Source organism: Bombus vancouverensis, unplaced genomic scaffold (assembly GCF_051014615.1).
Source record: "Bombus vancouverensis nearcticus unplaced genomic scaffold, iyBomVanc1_principal scaffold0034, whole genome shotgun sequence".
In the NCBI taxonomy this organism is placed as follows: Eukaryota; Metazoa; Arthropoda; class Insecta; order Hymenoptera; family Apidae; genus Bombus; species Bombus vancouverensis.
The window spans coordinates 689,356-713,507 of NW_027468925.1; the positions used below are offsets into that span (position 1 = coordinate 689,356).

The 24,152-nt window shown below is 36.7% G+C and overlaps 3 protein-coding genes across 4 annotated transcripts; 2 read left to right on the top strand and 1 right to left on the bottom strand.

The window, feature by feature from the left end:
• Positions 1-5,735: 5,735 nt before the first annotated feature.
• Positions 5,736-7,987, top strand: LOC143304422 (omega-amidase NIT2-A-like). Of its 2 annotated transcripts, XR_013061111.1 has the most exons (4): positions 5,736-6,317; positions 6,719-6,887; positions 7,162-7,395; positions 7,547-7,987. XR_013061111.1 is itself a non-coding variant. In XM_076626882.1 (3 exons), exons 1-3 carry the CDS (start codon positions 6,234-6,236, stop codon positions 7,293-7,295), a joined length of 387 nt encoding a protein of 128 aa, XP_076482997.1. In that variant the 5' UTR covers positions 5,736-6,233; the 3' UTR covers positions 7,296-7,527. The 2 variants fall into 2 exon arrangements, 1 of the variants encoding a protein (XP_076482997.1); XM_076626882.1 differs by lacking the exon at positions 7,547-7,987 and having other exon boundaries at positions 7,162-7,527.
• Positions 7,988-13,468: 5,481 nt separating this feature from the next.
• LOC143304421 (uncharacterized) lies at positions 13,469-19,312 on the top strand. Its single transcript, XM_076626881.1, has 2 exons — positions 13,469-14,906; positions 18,617-19,312. Exons 1-2 carry the CDS (start codon positions 13,892-13,894, stop codon positions 18,634-18,636), a joined length of 1,035 nt encoding a protein of 344 aa, XP_076482996.1. The 5' UTR covers positions 13,469-13,891; the 3' UTR covers positions 18,637-19,312.
• A 574-nt stretch (positions 19,313-19,886) lies between these two features.
• Positions 19,887-20,991, bottom strand: LOC143304416 (uncharacterized). Its single transcript, XM_076626877.1, has 3 exons — positions 20,273-20,991; positions 20,073-20,152; positions 19,887-20,004 (listed from the first exon to the last, which is right to left on the bottom strand). Exons 1-3 carry the CDS (start codon positions 20,599-20,601, stop codon positions 19,946-19,948), a joined length of 468 nt encoding a protein of 155 aa, XP_076482992.1. The 5' UTR covers positions 20,602-20,991; the 3' UTR covers positions 19,887-19,945.
• Positions 20,992-24,152: the final 3,161 nt, after the last annotated feature.

The window sequence follows — 24,152 nt, forward strand, 5'->3', positions numbered from 1 at the left end:
AATTTGTATACCTGTATCATACTCGTAAATTAGATTCCTTTAATACCATTATAGCACTTAAGTCCGCTATATTTTTATTCGGCAATCCCTGCCGGGTAATAGCAGACCAAGGAAGGTGTTTTACGGGTAAAGATTTCCAAAATTTCTGCCAGAATAGACATATTAGACTTCACTTAATAGCAACTGGTGCGAGTAGGGCCAATGGACAGGTAGAGCGTGTTATGAGTACGCTGAAAAATATGTTAACGACGGTGGAAACGACCGGGCGATCTTGGCAAGACGCGATTGGGGAAATACAACTGGCTTTGAATTGCACTACCAATCGTGTAACCAAATCAAGTCCTCTGGAATTATTAATTGGGAAGGCAGCTAGGCCCTACGGTTTATTGTTGCCTGATAATATTGAGGAAAAGGAAGTAGACATCTTCAATGTAAGGCAACAAGCGATACGGAACATAGAGACTTGCGCCAGTTATGATAAAGACCGGTTTGACAAAACGAAAGCGAAGATAGTTAGGTTTAATCTCGGTGACTTTGTGTTACGTAAGAACGAGGAGAGAAACCAAACAAAGCTAGATCCGAAATTCAAGGGTCCATTCGTGATAACGGAAGTTTTAGAGGGGGATAGATATATTTTAAAAACTCTAGATGGCAAACGGTCATATAAGGATAGACACGACAAGTTGAGAAAGATGCCAGATGGTTGTATTCCTGCTGAGTTGGATGTCTGCGGTGATGACAGCGACGGTGATAATAACGATGCGAGCACATTGATCTCTGGGAATCATTAACGCCGCATTGTGGTCATAGTAATATACCCAGTGTAGTGTATGCGCCTTTTTATAATACTCCCAGTGTAGTGTATGCGCCTTTTATAATTCTCCCAGTGTAGTGTGTGCGCCTTTTATAATTCTCCCAGTGTAGTGTATGCGCCTTTTATAATACTCCCAGTGTAGTGCTTGTATTTTTATAATATCCTCACTGGTGCCCTGCGCTTTCTATATTATCCTCACTGGTGCCCTGCGCTTATTATAATATCCTCACTGGTGCCCTGCGCTTATTATAATATCCTCACTGGTGCCCTGTGCTTTCTATAATATCCTCACTGGTGTCTTGTGCTTTTTGTTATGCATCCAACGTGGTTATGTGATTCAACAAACTGAGATCTTTGTGTGGAGTCGAAAATGATCTGTCGTGTCACTGCGGTCTGACTGGTGATTTACGGAGTGCAACTGGTACTTTAAATACAAACTATAACACTAATTTGAGTTCTTTTTTCATTTCCTTGCTTGTCAAATTTTTGAACAGAGCTTGTTGCTGAATTGGACCCTTGACTTATTTGGAACATCTAATCGAATGGTAAATAATATCAGTTACACCGAGTCTAATGTTAAAACTCTGTATTTTAGCTGCACACGAGGACGTGTGATAGTCAGTATGGCCGTGTCGGAGATGAAATGAAAACCGGAGCCTTCCCTATGCAATTTTGAGGAGGCCTTTTAATGCTTTAGCCCAGATCTTATCATAACTGTAATTAAGTAATTGTCATCTGTAATTGTTTGACATTTGTGAAAAGCGAAAGTGGGTTCGAGGTGACAACTGGTCGCTGAACGTAGCCACGGTCACGGGATAAACGTTTTGCCTGACGAAGGTGTGGATCGGTTGTATTGTTCTCCCTAGAAATCACATAGACTTGTACTTTAGAGATGTCGATATAATGGGACACACGTTGTATGAGGAATCAATCTCCAGACAGAAACTGCCTAGCAACGGCGTTTGGATCTTTCTCGATGTTTCCAAGGAGTATATAACAAACTTCTGACAGATATTGCCTAGCAACAACGATTGGAACCTTCTCGATGTTTCCAGCGAGAATATAACAAACAAATGCAGTCGGATTACGAAAAAGATATTATGCAGAGAGGCATTCGTGTGATCGCCTTGGAAAGTGATACATCGAGTAATTTTTTCCGAGTGATTCAGCAAACGTATTTTTTTGTGTTATAAAATTGTTTAAAGTTTTCCCGTTGACCGTGGATTCGTTTGAACCCCGGATCATTGTTTATAGCGTAAATTAAATTCAATATTTGTAAATTTATCAATCGTTAATTTTCATTATTCGTTAAATTAGTAAATCGTAAGATATATTATTCGTTTCTTTTATTGTTCGATAAAACTTATTATTCTTTAATCTAATTAATAATTTAATTTATCATTTGTTAATCAATCATATCATTTATAAAAATTCATTATTCATAATATTTGTAAAACCTTGTTTATTCGTGTAAATATACTATCTGTTTTGTAAAACAATGGCTAATTCAAACGAAGAATCGTTACGCGCCTTAAATCCTAATGTTAACCCGACATATATATATACATATATATATGTCGGATCATCACTGGGAATGGGGTTGTGGGCGTCAAATGAATCTTCTCGAGGATTAGCCATTGATACAGTACACACAGGCGTAGTTTATTGCAATGATAGAATTATTACAGTCTTAACAGTTGATCACAGCGGTTCGGCACTCGCGACGCTAGTGACGATGTTCTCGGGCTCAATAACGAATCCGCGGCCAACGGGATGACAACAGAACGTTCACACAAAGTCTAAGTCTGAAAATAATCACTGATCGCGAAGGCGTTACTCCTTGATCGATGAGATCGCGAGCGAGAATGCCTTTCCTGTCCCGATGATGCCACAGAGGAAAACTATACTGGGGTGTGTCTAAGGACACGAGATCATCGGATTCGTCGAGGAAAGCCTTCGTTTAGGAAGTAAGGGAAATTGACGTTGCTGCTAATTGGTCAATCTCCATATCGGTGGTTAGAAAAAGATGCTAGCCGCCCTCGAGGGAAAGTTGCTAGTGGGAGACGCCGTTCGTTAAAAAATATGTCTCCCCTATCTTCCCGTAGCTGGGACAAAGACTGTTTGTCTGTTTGAAGGACTTTAGTTAACTAAACCTTAAGATTTATTACGGGCCCTCGGGCTAGCCGAACATGTACTGCGGAGACGCATCGACATCTGGCAATCATCTTACTCGAAGAATAGGGTCTGCGTGTGGCGAGCCACGGGACAGAAACCGTTGGAATGTTTACTGTCGCGTGTCGCCACGAATATTTCTTTTAAGGAGAGCTATAGAATTACTCCATACCTTGTTAGGCAAAACGTTCATCCCGTGACCGCGGCTACGTTCGGCGACTGACTGTCGCCTCGAGCCCAAGCTCATTATCACAATTCTCGAATAATTACAATCGGGTTGAATAACTACAATTGTTTGATTACAGCTATAGTAGACTCTAGGTTACAATGTTGCGGGGTTATCCAAAATTCCAAAGGCTCCTGTGCTCTTTTCATCTCCGACATATATATTTGAGGACTTACTCGAAAATGGCACCTCCTCCACCAATCTAAGAATGGCAATATTATGATTGTGTATGTTTTCTATTCCATTCATATGTGCACAATGTGCTGCGGTCAAAACATGCCTAGCCGTTATCAGGGAACCTCCGTACTTCCATAGTGGTTTGTCTGGGTTTCGGGGATTACGAAAACTTAATGCAGCGATCCATGGCCAAGCGCCTAAAATGCAATAGTCATAGTTGTGAATATACATAATTTTTTCTCACATAATGAGTAACAACGATTATTACCTATTCGATATTCGATCATACAGCAGACGATAAGTACATACGTACAAATACTCTGAAATAGAGATTTGATAAAGACAGAAATTAAATTTTTATTCCAGTGGAATACAAATTATTAAATAATTCTATATAATTTCTATTTGAACTATACTGAACTATAAAGTTCAAACGTGTAATTTCTGCCCTAACAGTTTTTGATCTCTATCTATATTATTACTCCTATATCAATTTTTTATTTCAAGCAAAAAGATACTCTTCCTAACATGGAGTAGAAGAAAGAAATAATTCAAGTTAATAAGTAAAGTTACTACCGATAAAATCATAGCATTATTATTTAGTCTAATTGAAATGTACATTGATGTGCTGTTTAATGCCTTTAAAGTTCATTCTTTGCAGTAAATGGCTTATTATTAATCGGAAAGAAAGACATAAAACGTGCCTTCTTGATTGTCCGGTGTGGTACGTACATTCTGGATCAAACAATTTTAAAACATTTATACAGTTCAAAGATGCGTAAGAAAGCGACACCGATTACTCAACTTTCGAAGTAAAAAGCCGATCAAGTCCACCGGATTGCCCTACAGACACGTATTAATCCGTAAGAGTTAGTCAACATGTTGATAATAATTATCTAAAGAAACTTTCCACGTGAAAATATAAAATTTTAATTGATTAGATATTGTGTTAGCCATACTTAAGAAAGAAAATGAAAATGAATGAAATGAAAGAAAAGGACTACCTTCAACCTCATTTTTTAAATAAACACTTTGTCAGTTTTGCGGTAAATAAATTCTTAGGAATTCAGGACAGTTTTTAGTGAATCATTTTGTTTCGACCGTTCGCGGAGAGACGCGATCGCGAGATAGCACGTCAACGAGAGTTGTAAGTTCCCGTTACGATTAAATAATCGACGCCACGAACTGATCGATCCCCTTATTTCGATTATGATAATAAGGGTAGTTCAATGAAATTCCACAGAATTAACACAAATAAATTAATGTTTATTTCAACAACTTATTAACTAGAAAGATATAAAAGGAACAAAAAAAATGTAACTGCGTTTTGGTTGATAAGTAATGCGCGACATACCACATGTGTTGACGGTTCGACTTCTCGAAAAGTTCTGAACGCCTTTCGATTTTTTTCGTTTTTTCTGGAAGGCGACCCCCACTACGTTCGGATCACGCCACATTCTTTTACTGCGAGGTAAAATACGGGCCACGAGTCGACGTTTCTGGAAGTCGCCCTGCTTAATGAACCACGCGCTTGCCACTACAATGTTTGTTTGCCGGGCAGACGCGACGATCCGTCTGCGACATTATAGTGGCGCTATCGATAGTTAAGAATATGACCTATGGTAAGCCGCATGGCGTAACATTCTCCCCCCGTTGAGAGGGTACCGATCAAACTAGCGAGGTGTGGTTGAAGTTCCCATCTTATTTCGTCTCGGTGGCTAGTTGTTCGGGTTTCTCGAGATCGGGTTGAATTGGCAGTGGGACAAGCCTTTTGACGCCCCGATCCAAAATGCTCTTTGCCGTCTGAACTGTAGCTGTCCGGATGACACCATCGGCGCCTGGATGAACCTTGATAACTCGGCCCAGAGGCCAATGCATGGAGGGAACGTTGTCCTATCTGAGGATGACGATTGTGCCCTTTTGGATGCTGTGTCCACCCTTGCTCCATTTATTGCGGTTGGTTAGCTCGTTCAAATACTCCTTATGCCAGCGGTTCCAAAAATGTTGTTTAAGCTGTTGGATATGCTGCCATTTGGAGAGTCGGTTCGATGGAATGTCTCTGAAATCTCGATCACGTAAGCACATTAATGAATCGCCAATGAGGAAATGTCCGGGAGTGAGGGCTAGGAGATCATTTGGATCGGTGGAGATAGGAGTTAGCGGGCGGGAATTGAGGACTGCTTCTATTTCTATGATAAGAGTATTACGGTGTTAAGCTCATATGTTTCTGTTTCTCCACTCGCGCTGCGCCATAATATCCTTTGATATTTCCGATCCTCTGGTCGTACGAGGAATTGCCGATACATTTTCTCGATGTCGCCAGTGAGTACGTGCTGATGAGCGCGGAATCTAATTAATATACAAAATAAATTGTGAATTGATTCGAGAATATAGGATTTCCCCATTTTCATGATTATCGTGATTTTTGTATAAATATATTTTTTAAGATACTAATAATTGGGTACTTATACTAGCAAAGTCGTTGAGTAACAAGCCACTGATGCTAACACAAATAGCATTGTCGTAATTAAATATTTCTAAATATTCATTTTTCATTTTGAACCTGTAGAAACAATTTATTATATATACTATTAGCTAAGAAATTGCATATTTAATTAAGTCGAAATATAAAACTTAGTTATTTTGATAATTTAGAAAATAAAAAACTGACAAACATTTCAATTTAATTTATGGTTGGAACAAAAGACAGTTATTTTTCATTAATTGAAATATTGCAATGCAGAGTACTTTCCTAAATACGGCGAGAGTATTCCTGATGGTGAAACGAGCGTTGCTTCATCGAACGCAGCTAAAGAAAACAACATCTATGTAGTTGGTGGTACGATGCCTGAAATAGAGGGCGATAAATTGTACAATACCTGTACTATTTGGGGTCCCGATGGAACTTTGATAGCAAGACACCGAAAGGTAAGTAATATATTCCTTTATGGCTTTGAATTTGAAAATATCGGGGTGAAGAAAGTGACTCTATCTAGGAATAATTTAGGAATATACATATGTACATACGTATACTATAACCAATTCTATAATTTACGGTTTATAAAATACGTTATGATACGGGAAACGCCCATTTTTGTTGTAATGTGTTTGTTGTTGTATAAATTTTTCACATACTTAAAATATTATTATACTTATTTTTTCTCCTTTTTAAACATTATTAAATGATAAGATTTTTTAATAAAAGAAAGTGATAAAAACGCTGTCAGTTATTAAATAAAAAATAATTAAAGTTTAGGAGTTGGTAACTTTGATATTAAATTACAAAAGTTGCAGCAATATAATTAGCGACCACATTTTTATGTTATTAGGTACATCTATTCGACATCGACATTCCTAATAAGATTACTTTTCGAGAGAGTGATTCACTCAGTCCTGGTAACTCCCTAACGACGTTCGATGTGAAGGGCTGCAAAATAGGTATTGGCATTTGCTATGATATTAGATTCGAGGAAATGGCACGCATTTATCGGAACAAAGGTACAGTAACTTAATCGATCAATACTTAACTAGCAAAAAATTAAATATCTTTCTTAAATATATTCTATATAAAATTAATATAATCTGTAACTCTGTATAAAAAGAAGCTTAATTTAAAAAACCAGTATATTTGCTGAAAATGAAACAAATAAAAGAATTAAAAGCACAATAAGAGGACTGTCCTCGCATATTCAGAAATGATGGAATGTGAACCGTGCAACTACGAAGTTAATTGGTATTCGGTGGCTTCATATTTCCTGCTTCTCTGGGTTAGGTTGCCAAATGCTGATATATCCAGCGGCATTCAATATGACCACTGGACCACTGCACTGGTCATTACTTCAGCGTTTCAGAGCGAATGATAATCAATTATACGTTGCCTGCATATCACCGGCTCGTGTTCCTTAAGCAAGTTACGTCGCATGGGGACATACACAGTTGACCAATCCCTGGGGAAAGATTCTTTACGATTTGGAAACTCAAGAGAATATGGCAGTCACCGATATCGGTAATTTACAGCTTAAAATTAAAAGCGAGAGATCCATGATGTAATTAATTTTTAGTCTCGTTAATTTATCGATTTAGCCATCTTCCTTTGTATTTGTTGAATTTATTAGTAAGCATTACTTATTACTTCGTATGTTTCTTTTTTCTATCAGATCTAAAAGTTGTTGAGGAAGTAAGGGCTCGGATACCTACATTTTCTCAGAGACGTACAATTTGTACGACACTGTCTGTAAGAAGGAGCAACTCTACACTAAAACAGAAAATGTTTTTTTATAATATTTCTACTACAATATCCTTTTTTTGTGAATTATTACTAATTTCTTATCATTTGTACTAAATGAATGACTCAATTAAGAAAACCAAAACGTTATAAATAATAATCTGTATATCTTGTGTATCAACATGTAATTGGATATTATAATAATATAGGAATGCTATAATAATATAGGATAATAATATAGGAGAATAATAATATAGAAAAAAATACATGCTTTTAAACACCTTTAATATCGATCACATAAATTGTTATAATTCACAATGATTACGCATACATAAAAGACCCCTTGATAGTAAAATTTACGATCAAAAGGCAATTACGTATCGTTTAACAACATTTAATTTATAACACCTTTTAAACATTTAGACATATTAACACATAACACTTCTTATATATAAACATCAATTCGAAGTTATCAGCTTGGAGAAATTGGTCGATTAATACCTGTAGATTGTCTGTCTCGATGAAAGAATTAAAGAGAGCAAAAACATGATAATGCCGCTAATATAATATTCCTTCTTTCTTGTATTTGTCTGCCTCTCAGGTCGTTTTACTAATTATAATAAGTAATTTCGACTTCTTTGCGCTCTCTTTTAACGCATTCGAGACCGAAAGAAATTCATATCAGTCAGTAGGCAAGGGTATAATATACATATTTTATATATAACTTATGTAGTAATGTATATATCCTGTTAATTTCATATTTTTTTCAATATAGAATTATTATATATATATATATGAACTGTACATAATACATTATAGAATAACATAGTATATAATTTTATATTTTAAAAATATGAGGCATACTATTTAAGATTGTCATCGATTTAAAATCAAAGTATGAAAAGGATACCCTGGAGAGAGTAAAACACAGAATCATTCCAACTAAACATTCAGATCGTACCGACACCTAGGTATCGTCTTACAATTAAATCTCGGTCTCGAATGGATTAAAATGAAACACATACTTGCAGCTTCAATATCTTCAATATCGAGGAGATTCAAACTTTACAAATAAATGTAAATTGCGATGTAAAACAAAGCGATGTAAAAAGGGAAAAAGGAGGAAAGAAGGAACGGGGAAGCAAAGAGAAGAAACGAATTTTTCATTTTCTCGAAACTGGATCAAGTTTCAATACGTTAAAAGAGAGCGCAAAGAAGTCGAAATTACTTATTGTAATTAGTAAAACGACCTGAGAGGCAGACAGATACAAGAAAGAAGGAATATTATATTAGCGGCATTTTTGTAGCCATTATATATGGTTTCGATCGCATAATTAATCAGTATCAACTTACCAGTCTTTAACGGAAGGACAAAAAGAAGAGCAGACGGCACACAGACCGCAATCATGATCATTTTTAAGTAGAATCTCAAACTGCCGTACATCTTCGAAAACTTCGTTAGTCGTAAGGGATCAAAGGATGATGTCCGCGCTGCGGAAAATAGATGAGAAGCGGCTATTTCAACAACCACCGTGTAGGTACTGCACTAGCCAGAAGTATCTGCGACAGAAATCAGAATACACTCGTTTTCGCATGGTTGGATCAATTTCGCGTGGGACTAACCTGATTGAACCTAACGCGGGATAATTGCTCAACTCACGACTTTAACCAGACCGCTTGATTCTCTGTAAATGCTTGAAATTGACGCTTGGATTCTTTCCAGATTAACTAGCTTTGCCCCTCCCTCCCTTTATCTATTTTCTTAGATCGACTTAGACTGCCACAACATATTATCTTTCTTCTTTTCTTTTCTTTTCTTTCCTTTTGATCTTTTAAAGCCCTAAATCGCTGGCTATTTTGTATACTATATATTTTGTACACTCAATTACTCTGTAAGTCATAAGTACATATGTTTTACAACGTTATTTGTCATATTTCAGTTAAACCCCAGAAAAGCCAGAAATATATTTTCAGCATGTTTTAACGCGCCCCTGGCAAAGATCTCAAAAACGAGTTGCGGCACAATTTAAAGCGACAAATAGCATCGCGTGTCTCGTTGTGGTAACACACGGTTCGCCAGCTTTTTAAAAGCGCTCTCCGTCTGCTTTTTCCTCTCTTTCCTGTCTCTTCCTTTTTCCTTAACAAGCGAAACCATTTTCGCGAGGGCGAGAGTACGGAAATGACGTACTGGCAATTTTGTTTTGTGATAATACAAGCAGCTCGGTTTCAGTGAATTAAACTTAGCCCCAAGCTTCTACTTATCCCTACCTTCCTTTCCTTTATTTTCCCTTCTATATCGGTTTTGCGGTTTTCCACATTTCCATCACAATAAACCATGTTTTTTCTCGATTTTACATGTTAGCCAATGATTCGCGGCAAAAGCGTCGACTGTAAAGATATTTGTAGTTGCAATAGCAACAAGTATGTTTTCTCAAATAGAAAATATTGGGAGCGTACACGCTGGCAAAACAATTCATGAATAGCTCGTCCTCTGCTTGTTATTTGTTTCGATACTGTTAGCAAACAAATTCATGAAACATACTGGTATAGCGTAAAATGAACATAAAAGTTTTGCGTACACTTGAGAGCTGAACTTTGGTTGTTATACGTATATTATACATATACGCACACAGTTATGTATATGTATATATATATATATATATATATATAGAAAATTCCTTAGAACTTTGAGCTTAATAACATATTAAAATCATTAACATTAAGGAGGTGAACTTTACTTACCAATTACCAAAGTTTCTTCCGCCAAATAATACATAAAAATTGAAAAAGATAATGTAACTAGTTTTAACTTTTTTTTGTGTTATAATTTGAATCACTCGATTTATCCGACTGAGGATGGTCGATCGCAATCTCAATTTATACGTATTCTCATCGCATGAAATAGATCACATGAGGGATTTTCAAAAGTCGATGGAATATTAATCGCGATTAATTATTTGTAGGTGTATTCTGTGCGGCTAAAGCAGTAACCTAATGAATTATTGAGTACCAGGAATGTTAGCGGTAAACAGGATTGCGGCTATGAATGATTCTCTAATGTGTATATTAGAGATGAATTTGATAATTTATCCTCATAATATGCAATCCGCTTTTAAGTGTAAATCATAATTAACAATTTCTGTTTGATCAAATATGAAGAGTGGATAAATCGATACGCTTAAATCAATATTAGAATTTCTTAACATTTTTATCAAATATTTTAGCACTGTAAAAGCGTCGTAGTAGAGAAATATTAGGTTGTTCCAAAAGTTTCTTTCGTTTTATAAGAAAGTAGTAGATGTACAACATTTTTCGTTTTATATTATTTTATTGAATTACGTGTGGTCCACCTTTTTCCAATTTAATGTAAAATAATATAGAATAACATAAAACAAAATATGTTGTGCATCTGTCATTTCTTTATAAAACGAAAGAAACTTGGGACAACCTAATAGAAATTTACTTTTATTATCCATTATAAAAATGGATTGTTAATCCTCTAGGAGATACGAACAATATAATTGCAATTAATAAGGAATAAGTTAGCATAACTTAAACCAGCTTTTGCAGAAGGCTATTAGCTAAAGATGTTTATTAAACAATGACAACATGAACTTTCTTAAGTACCCCATTTGGTACTTAATCTACTTCGTAAGTACTGTGTGTCCTAGCCTTCAAAGGATGCAATTTTAACCAGAATGTTTCACATTACTTACCCGTATTATTTCCTTGTAATATAATTTATATTTACATTATCTACGATTATCTACGAGAGAAGTATGTGGCGTACTAGTTAAACTTTCAATTCATATACATATATCGTTTATGAAAAAGTAGTCATTCTGCTTTTGTGATCTGTGACACACTATAAATTCTCATAAGCTAACTAACGCCTAATCTTCTGTAACGTATTAATATAATATAGGTATGTATATCTCGACTTTGAGCAACCAATTGGTGCTAAATAAGCTTTAGTACATACTTCTTACACGTAACAAAAGACCAGTTAACATCTCTGCTCTTAAAAGAAAAACGAAAGAAGCTCTAAAAAGCTGCAGAGTTCAGGTCGAATAACACCAGCTCAGATAAATGACCCTCTAACTTACCTTTGTCCTCATCGACGTCAGTGATTTTAAAGCTAGTTATAAAGTGCACTTCTCAGCCAGCGTCCACGGCAGTCAATATTATTTAACGGGTCATAACGCGATGTAAAAAGGGAAAAAGGAGGAAAGAAGGAACAGGGAAGCAAAGAGAAGAAACGAATTTTTCATTTTCTCGAAACTGGATCAAGTTTCAGGCCTCTCGCCAAAGAGTCTGTAGCTAACGAGACAAGATTAGACAAACCACGCTTTAAAATTCCCACAGAACTATAATAATCCTCGAAATCAATACGATTCGTCGATCCATCGCCTGATTAAAAAATGAGATAGGATGAAGCTCACTAGTCGGCCTTTGAACTTTCAATAGCGCTTACGGCTCGTATACTCTAGTTTGAATGCTACAATGTAAGCCAAGTCAGCTGTAACTAGCGTTCGCGTGATTGTCGCTATCTATTATTCACGCGTTACACGTTCACCAGACAAACGCGTCTACCGGTTGACATTGTTTTCTGTCCTGAGTTTCAAAGCAATTATGTTGCTTCGTGTAATCAAATCTCGCCAAACTAACGATAGGTTCTTGTTTGATCTTACACAGTTATTAAAACTATACAAGTTAAACCAACCTATCGTAATATCTACCAAAATATCGTAATACTTCTCCAAATTCCAAATATGTTATTGTGTTGTTTGAAGTATTCCTTCATTATTATTAGTATAATAGAACGATAATATTTATTGTAAATATGTTATTAGGGGCATTGATGCAGCTTTACTCAGGCGTCTCGAAAAGCAAATATACGTATCATTACCCAATGAAGTTGCTCGACTTGGTATATTCAAATTATACCTTAGCAACCACTTATTAGAAAATACAGATATTGTAAACCACATAGTAAAATGTACTGAAAGATATTCTTGTGCAGATATAAAATTGTTTTGTAAGCAAGCGTGGCTACTAGAAATAAGCCCGATATGGAGGAGACTTGAAAAGAAAGAAACACCTGTTACCACTTTGAAATATGAATTAAAAAGTTATGAAATATTAGCAAAATTGTTAAAAAAATGTCACCTACAGTTATGCAAATAGATAAATATGATACGTGGAACAAATAAATACGCAATCGTAAGGACAGATATTGAAAAATATAAATAAATGGATTATCGTTCGAGAAATCATTCGCATGTGTGTGCATGTGTGTATGCGCGCATGTGTGTGCGCGCATGTGTGTCATGTGTGTGCGTGTATGTGCGCGCACGCGCTATAGGCTAAGTTTAAAATGTTCGGTTGTATTATATCCTTGTATTATATATGTCGGAGATGAAAGGAAAACCGGAGCCTTCCCTTTGCAATTTTGAGGAAGCCTTTTAATGCTTTAGCCCAGATCTTATCATAACTGTAATTAAGTAATTGTCATCTGTAATTGTTTGACATTTGTGAAAAGCGAAAGTGGGTTCGAGGTGACAACTGGTCGCTGAACGTAGCCACGGTCACGGGATAAACGTTTTGCCTGACGAAGGTGTGGATCGGTTGTATTGTTCTCCCTAGAAATCACATAGAATTGTAATTTAGAGATGTCGATATAATGGGACACACGTTGTATGAGGAATCAATCTCCAGACAGAAACTGCCTAGCAACGGCGTTTGGATCTTTCTCGATGTTTCCAAGGAGTATATAACAAACTTCTGACAGATATTGCCTAGCAACAACGATTGGAACCTTCTCGATGTTTCCAGCGAGAATATCACAAACAAATGCAGTCGGATTACGAAAAAGATTTGAATCAGAGAGGCATTCGTGTGATCGCCTTGGAAAGTGATACATCGAGTAATTTTTCCGAGTGATTCGGCAAACGTATTTTTTTGTGTTATAAAATTGTTTAAAGTTTTCCCGTTGACCGTGGATTCGTTTGAACCCCGGATCATTGTTTATAGCGTAAATTAAATTCAATATTTGTAAATTTATCAATCGTTAATTTTCATTATTCGTTAAATTAGTAAATCGTAAGATATATTATTCGTTTCTTTTATTGTTCGATAAAACTTATTATTCTTTAATCTAATTAATAATTTAATTTATCATTTGTTAATCAATCATATCATTTATAAAAATTCATTATTCATAATATTTGTAAAACCTTGTTTATTCGTGTAAATATACTCTCTGTTTTGTAAAACAATGGCTAATTCAAACGAAGAATCGTTACGCGCCTTAAATCCTAATGTTAACCCGACATCAGAAGTGGGATCAAGCCCAAGTGTCACTTTGGAACAACTCATGAAAATCATGAACCAGATGACTCAGCCTAGGGAGCAAAAGTCGAGTATGGAACCTAAGGATGTAACGTTGTCACGTTTTGATCCTGAAGGCACGGGCGCTGATCCATTCGCGTGGTGTTCATACACAGATGTGATTTTGAAAGACTATCCGATGCAAGATAGTGTGTTACTTTCTGCTTTAAATCGTGCCCTAAAGGGATCTGCTGCACATTGGCTTTCACAAATAGTGCGCGGTGGAAAACTTTCCTGGCCAACGTTTAAGGAACAATTCCTTTCGCGTTTTGGTGGCAGAGAGACAGCCGCCACGGCATTAATAAGGATGTCCAGAGAACGACCGACGGAGATCGAAACTCTAGGAGCTTACGGTAGTCGCCTCCGTTCCATGTTGCAGATAAAGATGCAAGATCTAACGATGCCCGAAGTACTCAATGCCTTAACTCTTTATATGCTAAACTCACAAGATCAACGCTTTCATCGATTAACGCTCGCAAATAATATCAAGACGGAGGAACAATTTTATGAAGAAATGAGAGCTTATCCTTACAACGATCTGCCGGCAACTTTGTTAGGAAATACATCGGAGGAACCTGAAGTTAAACGACGCAAGTTATCGCATTACCGGGTGAAGTGTCATTATTGTGGTACTCTTGGACACAAAATAACGGAGTGTCGCAAGAGGATGCGTAGTGAACAGCGGAAGGATACAAAGGATACAAAGGATACAAAGGATACACAACACCAGGAAAGAAACCGTCCAGCTTCATCGTCCAAGGTGGTTTGCTTCAAGTGTCGTGCGGAAGGTCATATCGCACCTGATTGTCCACAACTGCAGAACAGAAAATCCGGCTTCAAGAATGAACGTCGAGTCGACTCCTGTGTGGTAGAGCCTCCAGCTGGTAAATTAAGTCATCTGGGTGAGTCGTACCCATTTTATTTCGATTCCGAAGCCGAATGCTCATTAATCAAAGAATCCGTAGCTTCGAAATTTTCTGGCAAACGAACGACTGATGTAGTAATAATGCGAGGCATAGGGAATACTTGTGTTAACAGTACATCTCAGATTTTATCCACTGTATGTATTAACGGTTTTACATTGGAGATAACTTTTCATGCCCTTTCTGATAATTACTTAAAATACGATATCATGATTGGTCGTGAAATTTTGAGCCAAGGTTTTGACGTGAATGTTACACGAAACAGTGTCGATATTTGTAAGACAAAAATAGTTAACGCTTGTAGCAGAGTCGCGGAAGATGTGATCAACATTAATGAGGTCGACACTGATGTAGTCGGTAACGATAAAGATCGATTGATTTCTGTTCTCGAGAAATACAAAGAGTCATTTATTACGGGTTTTCCGCGGAATCGTGTAAATACGGGTCAATTAGAAATTCGTTTAATTGATCCCAACGTTACCGTGCAACGAAGTCCTTATAGACTCAGTGAGGAGGAGCGGGGAATAGTTCGAGAGAGGATAGGTGAACTGATCCGAGCAAAAATCATAAGACCGAGTAATTCACCATTCGCAAGCCCTTTATTACTTGTTAAAAAAAAGAACGGTTCAGATAGATTATGTGTAGATTACCGAGCATTAAATAAAAACACCGTCGCGGATCGGTACCCTCTTCCTCTCATAGCTGATCAGATCGCGAGACTGAGAGGGGCGAAATACTTTATAAGCCTGGATATGGCCAGCGGGTTTCATCAAATTCCTATTCACCCGAATTCGACTGAATATACCGCGTTCGTTACTCCTGATGGTCAATATGAATACATGACGATGCCGTTTGGATTGAAGAATGCACCGTCTGTTTTTCAGAGGGCCATTTTCAATGCCTTAGGTGATCTTGCTTATTCATATGTTGTCGTTTATTTGGATGATGTTTTAATTATTGCCGATACGATAGATCAGGCGTTAGAAAGATTAAACACCGTCCTAGATACCCTCGTAAACGCCGGATTCTCTTTCAACTTTTCTAAATGTTCTTTCTTGAAGACGTCAGTACTTTATCTGGGTTATGTGATTCATAACGGAGAAGTCCGACCAAACCCAGGTAAAGTACAAGCCTTGAGCTCTTTGCCCGCACCAACGACTGTTACACAGCTTCGGCAATTTATTGGTTTAGCTTCTTACTTTCGAAAATTTGTTCCTAAATTCTCACAGGTAATGAAATCTTTGTATGCTTTCACTTCCGATAGCAAGAACATAAATTGGACGGATAAACATGAAAAAATTAGGCAAAAAGTAATTTCTATTCTGACCAATGAGCCGGTGCTAATGATTTTTGACCCCAAATATCCAATAGAACTACATACGGATGCTAGTTCCGAAGGATTTGGGGCTATCCTAATGCATAGGGTCGAAGGTAAAAATAGAGTAGTTGAGTATTATAGCAAGCGGACTGGCCCTGCGGAATCTAGATATCATTCTTATGAGTTAGAAACGCTGGCAGTGGTAAACGCCATCAAGCATTTTCGTCACTATCTGCACGGTCGGGAATTTCTTGTTGTCACTGATTGTAATTCTCTGAAGGCATCCAGTGACAAGGTATATTTAAATGACAGGGTTTACAGATGGTGGGCTTACCTGCAAACTTTTACCTTTGACATTATGTATCGGGAAGGCAAACGAATGGCTCATGTAGATTTCTTTTCGAGAAATCCCGTAGATCTGGATCACCGTACGATCAACAAAATTGTAGAGAAAGAAATCAATCTATCTGAAATCTCCGATGATTGGTTGTTAGCAGAACAACGTCGCGACCCACAAATCTCTGAGATCGTCCGTAAGTTGCAAAATGAAGAGCTCGCGGAAGATATTGCGAATACGTATGAATTACGGTCTGGTACACTCCATCGGAAAATACAGAGAAAAGGTAGAACTCTTTGCTTGCCCATTGTCCCAAGGGGTTTCAGGTGGTCCGTCATTAATCATGTGCATCAGTCTATTATGCACTTAGGTTGGGATAAAACGCTTGAGAAACTATACGAGTATTACTGGTTTGAAGGAATGGCGAAATATGTTCGCAAATTCGTTGAGAACTGTCATGCTTGTCGAGTTTCGAAGGCTAGTTCGGGTAAAGTACAAGCTGAACTACATCCCATACCTAAGACCAGCATACCCTGGCATACGGTACACATGGATATAACGGGTAAATTAAGTGGTAAGAGTGACTCGAAAGAGTATATCATTGTTTTAGTTGATGCTTTCACGAAATTTGTATACCTGTATCATACTCGTAAATTAGATTCCTTTAATACCATTATAGCACTTAAGTCCGCTATATTTTTATTCGGCAATCCCTGCCGGGTAATAGCAGACCAAGGAAGGTGTTTTACGGGTAAAGATTTCCAAAATTTCTGCCAGAATAGACATATTAGACTTCACTTAATAGCAACTGGTGCGAGTAGGGCCAATGGACAGGTAGAGCGTGTTATGAGTACGCTGAAAAATATGTTAACGACGGTGGAAACGACCGGGCGATCTTGGCAAGACGCGATTGGGGAAATACAACTGGCTTTGAATTGCACTACCAATCGTGTAACCAAATCAAGTCCTCTGGAATTATTAATTGGGAAGGCAGCTAGGCCCTACGGTTTATTGTTGCCTGATAATATTGAGGAAAAGGAAGTAGACATCTTCAATGTAAGGCAACAAGCGATACGGAACATAGAGACTTGCGCCAGTTATGATAAAGACCGGTTTGACAAAACGAAAGCGAAGATAGTTAGGTTTAATCTCGGTGACTTTGTGTTACGTAAGAACGAGGAGAGAAACCAAACAAAGCTAGATCCGAAATTCAAGGGTCCATTCGTGATAACGGAAGTTTTAGAGGGGGATAGATATATTTTAAAAACTCTAGATGGCAAACGGTCATATAAGGATAGACACGACAAGTTGAGAAAGATGCCAGATGGTTGTATTCCTGCTGAGTTGGATGTCTGCGGTGATGACAGCGACGGTGATAATAACGATGCGAGCACATTGATCTCTGGGAATCATTAACGCCGCATTGTGGTCATAGTAATATACCCAGTGTAGTGTATGCGCCTTTTTATAATACTCCCAGTGTAGTGTATGCGCCTTTTATAATTCTCCCAGTGTAGTGTGTGCGCCTTTTATAATTCTCCCAGTGTAGTGTATGCGCCTTTTATAATACTCCCAGTGTAGTGCTTGTATTTTTATAATATCCTCACTGGTGCCCTGCGCTTTCTATATTATCCTCACTGGTGCCCTGCGCTTATTATAATATCCTCACTGGTGCCCTGCGCTTATTATAATATCCTCACTGGTGCCCTGTGCTTTCTATAATATCCTCACTGGTGTCTTGTGCTTTTTGTTATGCATCCAACGTGGTTATGTGATTCAACAAACTGAGATCTTTGTGTGGAGTCGAAAATGATCTGTCGTGTCACTGCGGTCTGACTGGTGATTTACGGAGTGCAACTGGTACTTTAAATACAAACTATAACACTAATTTGAGTTCTTTTTTCATTTCCTTGCTTGTCAAATTTTTGAACAGAGCTTGTTGCTGAATTGGACCCTTGACTTATTTGGAACATCTAATCGAATGGTAAATAATATCAGTTACACCGAGTCTAATGTTAAAACTCTGTATTTTAGCTGCACACGAGGACGTGTGATAGTCAGTATGGCCGTGTCGGAGATGAAATGAAAACCGGAGCCTTCCCTATGCAATTTTGAGGAGGCCTTTTAATGCTTTAGCCCAGATCTTATCATAACTGTAATTAAGTAATTGTCATCTGTAATTGTTTGACATTTGTGAAAAGCGAAAGTGGGTTCGAGGTGACAACTGGTCGCTGAACGTAGCCACGGTCACGGGATAAACGTTTTGCCTGACGAAGGTGTGGATCGGTTGTATTGTTCTCCCTAGAAATCACATAGAATTGTAATTTAGAGATGTCGATATAATGGGACACACGTTGTATGAGGAATCAATCTCCAGACAGAAACTGCCTAGCAACGGCGTTTGGATCTTTCTCGATGTTTCCAAAGAGTATACAACAAACTTTTGACAGAATTTGCCTAGCAACAACGATTGGAACCTTCTCGATGTTTCCAGCGAGCATATAACAAACAAATGCAGTCGTATAGCGAAAAAGATTTTCATCAGATATTCATTCGTGTGATCGCCTTGGAAAGTGATACATCGAGCAATTTACCGAGTGTCTCAGCAATTGTATTTTGTGTTTAAAATTATTCTACACATAGTAAAGAGTTATCCCGTTGACCGTGGATTCGTTTGAACCCCGGAACATTGTTAATAGCGTTAATTAAATTCATTATTCGTGAAACCTATCAATCGTTAATCTCATTATACGTTAAATTCATTATTCGTAAGACATATTATTCGTTCCTCTTATTGTTCGTTAAACTTATTAATCTTTAATCTAATTATTAGTTAAACTTATCATTTGTTAATCTTATTATTTATTAAACTCATTATTCATAATATTTCGTAAAATCTTTTTTATTCGCGTAAATATATTCTGTTTCGTAAAACAATGGCTAATTATTCGTTCCTCTTATTGTTCGTTAAACTTATTAATCTTTAATCTAATTATTAGTTAAACTTATCGTTTGTTAATCTTATTATTTATTAAACTCATTATTCATAATATTCTGTAAAATCTTGTTTATTCGCGTAAATATATTCCCCCGTTTCGTAAAACAATGGCTAATTCAAACGAAGGATCATTACGAGCCTTAAATCCTAATGATAACCCGACATATATATGTGAGTGTATTTTATCAAAAATATGTTTTTTATGTTTTCTTATCTTAGTAATTATTTTTAGAAAAGTCTTAAAGTCTTATATGAAAATAAAGCTGTTCTTTATTTCAAATAATTGAAGTAAGTAAATACAATGAGTTTTATATTTTATTATATCTTATATTATTGTTATATTGTTATTGAAAAAATTGATATAATCAACAGTTCTTCCTGTTCTCTTGATTGTTTCTTGCTTGTTTCAAACCATGATAATAACCTACAAAAGAAATAACATAGTCCATTGAAAATTTAATATACAATAAAATACTTATATGAAATAATTACCTGTGTAATATACCATGTAACCACTAATATACCATGACATCAACATACTTGAAAGTGCGTCTGTATCATTATCTGGTAATCTAGTACATTTTATTAAAATTTCGTATTTTTTTTCCAAATAAAATGTTAAACTTATTCCAAATTACTTATTAATATTAGAAGTATTCAGCATTCCATTAGAATTTTTAAATTGTACTTACTTGGCCATTAATTGTGGTGGTAAAGGAGGTGCAGGTGGCAATATATCAGTCATCGAATTGAAAGATGGTCCCGGTATGAAGTGATGTTTATACGCATTTGCTTCTTCAGAGTCACAATCCATTTTTTCTACATTATATTTTTTCGAATTTACATTTGTAGAAAAATTAGTCTCACAAGTCTCATCGTTCTCTTCATTGAATTTCTCTTCCAAAGCTTTCTTTGGTTGTGCTATTTGACTTTGCAAACCTTCTGATTCTAAAAGAGAACTCAACTCGACTTTCTCTGTATTACCATAGCCTAAACACAGAGTAAAAGAAATTTTTGTCATTTAATAGAATGACTGAGTGCCATTCAGTTACTGTCCTTACAGGCAATGTATTAGAATTTCCCGTGCATAAATGTATATGTATAAATGTTTGCCTTGATATATGTAGTAATAATCACTCGTCTAATGAGGAGAATTATATTCCACGCAGCTAATAATGAACAATAAGTAACATGCATGTTTATGGTTCATGACCCTATATCCCACGGGTCTCCCCATAGACATTGACAGGTACTCCTGCCCAGTTAAGGACCTGCTGAATGACACTGTGATAGACTATGCGAAAGCCTTTACTTCATATATATATGTATTTTTAGTACATTTCTTAATTGACATAACCATCATGCTAAAGGTATTACCTACAAATTTTACAACACACGTGCTGTTGAGGTTATTCGGTGTGTAAACAGAGAAAACACGTGGATAAATTGTAAGGTAGAAAATATATTTAAATAGAAGTGTAATAAGTAAAAATACAATTTGAGCTGGTCCAGATCCGCACGCTAGCTGTGTTACCTAATAACTGAAAAACCCCGAAGCCAACGTCGCCTGTCTACTGTTTATGGCCTGACTTCGTCGCAGTCTTTTGTCTACACGCTGTCGATGGTTTCAGTGCTTGAGAAAACTAAAAAAGACCAGATGTAGAGTTTTCTTAGAAGTGGTAACCACTTCAACACCCTCCCTAAAACTCTACATCCCTACAAACAATTATCTCAAATTTACAAATTATCTCTTAATATTTTCTAACTCTTGTCGTAAATATCTGAAAATTAATTTGTCAATGCCTTCTCAAGTACATTTGCCAGCCGCCTTTCTCTTTTCCATACAAATTAATTTATTACACAAAAAAAAAGCTAGAAGACTAAACAGATCATGTAGAGTTTTTCCTCTTTTTTTTTTTTGAGAAGTAATAATCACTTCGACACCCTCCCTAAAAACTCTACATGTTTACAAACAATTACCTCTTAATATCTTTTTTACTTTTCAAACCTAATTTTTTCCTTAAATATTCAAATCTCGGTTTTGGCAACGCCTTTGTACATATATCTGCCAATTGCTCTTCGCTTGTTACATACGTTATATCAATTTCGCCTCTATTGTTTAAATCTCGCAAGAAATGATATCTTACGTCAATATGCTTACTTCTTTGATGGAATTCTGGATTCTTAATTAATTTCACGGCACTAGTATTGTCTACACATAGCATATACTTAAGGATCTCTAATTTACATTCAAGAAATATTTTCTTTAGCCACATAATTTCTTTCGCTCCTGAGGCTGCACTGACATATTCAGCTTCGGTCGTAGATAGAGCTATACATTGTTGTCGCTTACATTGCCATGTGATGGCCGCATTCGCATACTTACATACAACGCCTGATGTCGACTTTCTTGTTTCTTTGTCGCCTGCATAGTCAGCGTCGCTAAAGGTTTCGAGACTGCCTGCTTTTGTATATAAGAGTCCCATGTCTGCGGTCCCTTTTATGTAGCGCAAAATTCGTTTGACTAATTTCCATTGATACTGGTTTGGATTCTCTAAGTGTCTCGCCGCTATATTTATTGCAAAACTAATATCTGGCCTACTTACGGTTTGTAAAAACATTAAGTTCCCTACGGCTTCTCTGTATGGTGCGTTACAATCATTATCGCCTATGTTACTTTCGTTCCAATTAGTCTCGATAGGTGTAGAAACACTGTTTGCCTCATTCATATTAAATTTTTCCAATATGTTTTCGATATACCTACTCTGATGAATGAATATTGAACCATCTTCTAATCTATTAATTTCAAGTCCAAGAAAACTCTTTACTTCTTTCGAACTCGTAATTTTGAATTCTTTATTTAAATCATCGAAGAATTTATCAATTAAAGATTCGTCTGAAGCTGCTACCAGTCCATCGTCTACGTATATGGTCATCAACATTAATTTGTCGTCTTCTGTATAAATATAAAAACAAGGATCTGCGTTACTCTGATAAAATTTTAAGTTCGAGATAAATTTTGTGAAACGTTCCGTCCAACATCTTGGAGACTGCTTTAAGCCATATAGGCTTTTTAGCAATTTACAAACCCGATTTGTACCATCATCATAACCTTTAGGTTGTTTCATATAAATATCTTCTTTCAGACTTCCATATAAGAATGCGGTTTTAATGTCGAACTGTCCGAGGTGTAAATTATTTTTGGCTGCAATACTGAGCATTAATCTAATTGTGTCAAACCGAGCAACTGGACTATATGTTTCCTTATAATCTATGCCTTCTTTCTGTGAACACCCTTTTATTACAAGTCGCGCTTTGTATCGTTCCGAGTTGTCCGGATTTAGCTTTATCGTTAAAACCCACCTATTGCTAAGTACCTTCTGATCTTTAGGTCTTTCTACAAGTATCCACGTCTTATTTTCATGGTGCGATTTCATTTCATCATTCATAGCTGTTTCCCATAACTCTTTCTTTTCGGATCTCATCGCTTCGTTAAAATCCACCGGTAATTTTTTCGCTACGTACGTTACTGGGTTACCATAAAAATCGGTTCGTTTGATCTTATCTCTATCTCTCAATTGTCTCACATTGTCGCTAGTTCCATGAGGTTGTTTTTCATGTTCACTCTCTGCACTTTCATACGTACATGCTCCATCGCTCTGCGCACTCACATCTTCGCGCTCGACAATTTTCGGTAAACTTAATTTTACGAATTTCGCATTTTCTAGTTCAGGCTTAAATATTACGTCACGGCTTAATATTACATTTTTTACTGTTGGCACGTACACTCGATACCCTCGTCCGTCATCTAAATAGCCTACCAAATATCCTTTGTTAGCCTTTTTGTCAAGTTTTGTCCTTTTCTCCGCAGGTATGTGAGCAAAGCACTCAGTACCGAAAACCCTAAACTTTTCTAAATTCGGCGGTTTCCCGTACCACAGTTCATATGGTGTTTTCTTATCTTGTCTTGTCGGCCCCGTCTTATTTATGACATGTACTGCTGTGTTCATGGCTTCGGCCCATAAGAACAGCGGTAGATTTGGTTTCGAATATAGCATCGACCGACCTGCCTCTACTATTGTTCTATTTTCCCTTTCTGCGACACCATTCTGTTCAGGAGTGTATGGGACGTTAATCGTGTGCCTAATTCCCTGACTTCTTAAAAATTCTTTGACTTCTTTATTTTGGAATTCTTTCCCTCCATCACTATGAATTTCTTTAATTTTATCCTTAAATTGATTTTCAACTTCTAGGCAAAAGGTTTTTAGTTTTTCAATTACTTCTGACTTACGTCGTAAGAAGTAAATCTTTGTGAATTTTGAAAAATCATCTTTAAATGTCAGAAAATACAGTTTCTTGCCTAATGACTCGACTTCCATAGGTCCACATACATCCGTATAAATAATTTCGCGAGGTTTATTCGCCCGATTGATTTTCTCGTGAAAACTCGATCTATGCTGTTTCCCGTACGCGCAACCTTCACAGAAAAAGTTATTATCCTCTACAACTTTCATATTTGAATTCTTTAAGAATTCTTTAACATGTCTGATGTTCTGATGACATAGCCGTTCG